Source organism: Mandrillus leucophaeus, unplaced genomic scaffold, assembly GCF_000951045.1.
Source record: "Mandrillus leucophaeus isolate KB7577 unplaced genomic scaffold, Mleu.le_1.0 Scaffold848, whole genome shotgun sequence".
NCBI lineage: Eukaryota > Metazoa > Chordata > Mammalia > Primates > Cercopithecidae > Mandrillus > Mandrillus leucophaeus.
In genome coordinates, this window is record NW_012109230.1 from 40,030 (window position 1) to 44,606 (window position 4,577).

General features: G+C 55.9%; 1 protein-coding gene across 1 annotated transcript in view; it reads right to left on the reverse strand.

The window, feature by feature from the left end:
- Positions 1 to 768: 768 nt before the first annotated feature.
- The window catches only part of LMAN1L (lectin, mannose-binding, 1 like), a 24,807-nt gene continuing 20,998 nt past the window's right edge, over positions 769 to 4,577 (reverse strand). Inside the window, exons 8-11 of the mRNA XM_011968568.1 lie at positions 4,098 to 4,183; positions 3,135 to 3,258; positions 2,363 to 2,490; positions 769 to 1,051 (exon numbers count right to left, since the gene is read on the reverse strand). Of these exons, the coding sequence (XP_011823958.1) occupies positions 922 to 1,051; positions 2,363 to 2,490; positions 3,135 to 3,258; positions 4,098 to 4,183 (468 nt within the window). The 3' untranslated portion in view covers positions 769 to 921. The remainder of the gene's footprint in view (positions 1,052 to 2,362; positions 2,491 to 3,134; positions 3,259 to 4,097; positions 4,184 to 4,577) is intronic.

Sequence of the window (4,577 nt, forward strand, 5' to 3'; positions counted from 1 at the left end):
CCCTCCTCACGGGGGGCGGGGGGCAGCACGGGGCTGAGAAGGCTGGACCACGTGCCTGCTCCCCACTCCCGCCTCCCCCACGTGCCTCCTTCAACGCCGAGCTCCGCTGGGCACTGCTGACAGCGGATTAGGGCCTGCGGTGGTGGGGTCGCTCTCCCGGGAGAGGGGTTGAGCTGATACACTCCTGGAACCCTGTTCCCTAGCGTCTTCCAACTTTCTCCTCTCCTGGGCCACTAATAACTGGAATTTCAGCTGGGAGATCCAGGTAGCAGCAAGGGGTAAAAACCCAGCCTTGGGCGCCCCTCATTCTCCCCACCCACCCAACTCACTGAACCCAGCAGCTGCCCAAAGAGCTTGACGCTGGAAAAGGGAGGGAGACCTGAGGGCGCGAGCGGGAATCCCAGTTATGGTTCCCCGAGTTGGCCTCTCAGGGTTGCTCTGTCACGCGCCTCCCCTGCTGCCCCTGGAGCAGTTAGGAGTGGGGAGGGAGAGAGCTGCTCAGTGATGCTGGCTGAGCTGGAGGGACTCAGGACGGACACTGCTCTCTGTTCTGGGTGAATTTGAGGACAGAATTATATACAGTCATGGCTCTCTTTTCCTCCATAGTCGAGGGTTCAAAGCCCGTGGGGTATCTGGTCTTTTGGAGGTTAAGCCAGGCCTTGGCCTCCTTGCCTGCTTGGAGCGCGCTCCTAGCCAGCTACTCAGAAGGGGTGGAAGCCTTCACAGAGATTAGGGTGAGGCTGGAAAGAAGACCAGCATATCACAGCATGGGGAGAGGGAAATCACCTTTAATAAGATGGGAGTGTGCTGACAGCTCAGGTGTGGGTGGGAGCTGGGCACCCAGACGAAGAGGATGCTGATCAAGCACCCACCCCAGACACTGCCTGCTTCCCAGTGATGCAAAGCAGGCTCTGAGGTGGGTCAGGCAGGCATGCTGGCAGGGAGAGGCTGCCTCCTGAGAATCCCCGGGGCCCTGGGGGTGTATGGTGCAGGACCCAGAGGAAGGCTGCCTGTGGACAGACACTCCTGCAGGCTCTCGTTCAGCTCCTGCCTGCTGCGAGAGAAAAGGTTACAGGCTACTTGCATCTCTCCTTTATGGGCTTTTGAAAAACCAAGACTCGGGCCGGGCGCGGTGGCTCAAGCCTGTAATCCCAGCACTTTGGGAGGCCGAGACGGGCGGATCACAAGGTCAGGAGATCGAGACTATCCTGGCTAACATGGTGAAACCCCGTCTCTACTAAAAAAAATACAAAAAAAACTAGCCGGGCGAGGTGGCGGATGCCTGTAGTCCCAGCTACTCGGGAGGCTGAGGCAGGAGAATGGCGTGAACCCGGGAGGTGGAGCTTGCAGTGAGCTGAGATCCGGCCACTGCACTCCAGCTTGGGTGACAGAGCGAGACTCCGTCTCAAAAAAAAAAAAAAGAAAAAGAAAAACCAAGACTCTCGTGCTTGTCTTGCTACACTCACTGCACCACAGCCTCCCCTGTTCTTGGACTTTCTGCGGCTCTTTGGCCTGCTGCATATGGTCCACGCTTCCCCCCGGGGCATGTAAGGTCTGTCCTAGTGGCTCCAGGCTGATTGCCACCACTGCACTCCTGTGCATGTGCTGAAGCCTGTGAGCATTTCCACCTTGTGCTTTTTAAAGCTTAGCTCATTTTACTCCTCCTCCAGGACCATCCCAGCCCACACGGACTCTTCTTGTCTTGAAATTCCACCAACAAAGATTGTCAGTCTCATTGCTGAGGCCCTTAGCACACCCCACATCTCTAAATGGTGCACGTTCATTCAGCAAACACACACCAGGCAAAACTAGTGACCTCCTCTCACTTTTTCAGATCTCTGCCCAATTTCACAAAGGTCCTGCCCTTTGCTCCAACACTACTGAACTTGCCACTTTTTCTCTAAAATATTATGTTTTTCTCATACCTCCCTGCCTTTTCTCATGCTGTTCCCTCTGCCTCTATGCCTTTACCTATCTTGTCAGGGTGGAAAACTCCTAGTCACCTTAATGACCATATCAAATGTCCCTTCCAGGTTGATTCCCTAACCAAGGGGGGTCAAGTGTGTTCTGCACTCTTGTAGCCCCTCAGCTTCCTGACATCATGGCATTGACTACACAGGGTCAGTTAGACCTGTGTGAGTGAGCTCCATGAGAGCAGGACCCAGATGGGGCTGGGGGATGAGCAGGTGGTCAGTGGTGCTTGGTGAGAGAATGGGCCCTATCCTGCACTGTGCTCTTTGTGATTTGGGGACTGGGCAGGTCCCCTCTGGGCTGAAGTGTCCCCTCTCCTAAATCCAATGGCTATAGCTGAGAACCAGGAGATGCCAGTGCTGTGGGAAGTCCTACTCACGGGGTGGCCCACCTGAAGTGCACGTAGCTGAAGAAGCCTACAGTCTGAATGAGGAGGAAGAACAGGAAGATGCCAGGATGCAGGCACGAGGAGGCCCTTGGGGGCTGGCCAGGTGGGCGGGGGGCCTTGGCCGCTGCCTTCTGAAAGGGGAAAGTCTAAGGTCCTAGCTTAGTTTCTTACTCAAAAGGAGGGGGAGGACCTGGAATCTAGGCCATGTGCATGCTCTGTTTCCTTTCCCCAGGCTTGGGGTGTCCTGGCTCTCATCCAGGGAACTTGGAGAGGGGGCAGTGTACAAAGCTGCCTCCCCCACCCCAGCTCCCATGGCTGCATTTGTGGGAACAGCTGGGAAGGCCTGGGATCATCAAGGGGCCCAGGGCTCAAGAGAAGAGAAAGAGAGAAGTAGAGAGCCAAAGACAGGGTGAGCAGGGTGAGGGCGAGGGAACGAGGATGGGACAGGGCATGGGGAAGATCCGATTCCACCACTGGACTCAATGATCTTGGACACGGCCCACCCCATTTGGATTGAGGGGTGTCCAGGGCCCTGCTGGTGCTGAGTCTGTGGGACTCTCCAGAGAGCAGAGAGGGCAGAGAGAAGATGAGATGTGTGCTGGCATGTATGCATGCACATACAGACACTGACACAGGCACAGATGTTCTTGCCAGCAGTCCTGGGAGGGGAGGGCAAAGGCAGGATGGCTCGGGGCTGCCAAAGTGCTAGAAGAAGGGTGGCTGAGCCCAGACATCAGGGTTGGGGACCCCATGCTCCCCACTACTTCCCCCTCACCGCCGGGCCCTGAAGCTCCTTCTGCAGGAGGCCCAGGATGTGGTCCAGCTGTAAGAAATGATGCTCAGTGCCCACAGGCAGGTAGGAGACCTGGGCTTCTGCGGCCATGCGGACAGCTGCATCCCTAATCGGGGGTGGAAACCAGGTAAGATGACTCATTACCTCTTTTGCTTCCATGCAAATGGCCTAATCATTTCCCATCTCCCCAGGGACAGCACATGGGTGAGGAACAGGTACCATCCATGGGGCCCCTTCTTGGGGACTGGTCTTTTCTCCTCCAACCTTCTTCCTAGATCCTGAGACTTTAGCTCAGATAAAGATCTCCCTAAAGCTATCTGTGTCAACCCCAGGCTCCCCGGCTCTGCCTTCCATCCTGGATTTAACTCCTTTCCTTCTTCTCATCTAGGTGCCTCTCCACCCCCAACCCTAGCCATCTAGCTCTGTGTGTACAGGGGGGCTTTAGGCTTCAGGTTGGGATGCGTGCCTCCTCCACGGCATTCCCCAGAACTCCCCCAACCCCCAGGGCTCCAGAGATCCAGCCTAGAGTGGGATAACAGGAAGCTAATGCGGGCACAAAACCAAGTCAGGGACTGCCTCCTCCAGCTGGTCTGGTCTTGGCTGTGCTCCCTCTCCAAGAGCCCCCATCAAAATGCCCCTCATCCCAGGAGCTGCCACTGAAGGAACGCTCAGATTTCTTAACCCTCCTGAGGGTGGGAGTGTCTGAGGCGGCCTTCGTGATGGGCTTCTCCTGGAGAGAATTGCTTTTCAACAAGGACTTGCAAAACATTAAACTTGATTCAGTTAAATTCAAGTCAACTCAACAAACCTAACTCCACCCCCAGCCCTTCCAATTGACAGGCTGTGTGCTGGGCGCTCAGGAAATGATGGAAGGAATGAAGGGCTAATGGAGGAACTTCAGGCAGAGAAACAAGGTAGTGGAGGGGTCCCCACCGAGTCCCTTACCTCATCTCTTGCAGGGCCTGGAGCAGAGTCCTCTGTCCATGGAGCAGGGCATCGACCTTAGCAGAGTCCTGCAGGAGGGCCAGCCTCTTGTCTAGGGCCCAGGACACAGCCCCTCTCTTGTCAGAGCCCACTTTCCCAGGTTCACTGCAGCCTCTTCTTTCCAGAGGCCTTCCCAGATTACCAGGCCTTCCTTATTTGGACACACTGTGTTTCTCTGACCTCATCCACAGGGGCTTCCCGCATTCCCCCTCCACTCACACCCCTCTCCCCAGGGGTGGTGGTTTCCTCAACAGTGGCCACTTCAGGATTTTCTCAAAATACCTCTCTCTTCTTATTTATTTGAGATGGAGTCTTGCTCTGTCGCCAGGCTGGAGTGCAGTGGCACAATCTCAGCTCACCCCTACCTCCTCCTCCCAGGTTCAAGCGATTCTTTGGCCTCAGCCTCCCAAGTAACTGGGACTACAGACGCATGCCACCACG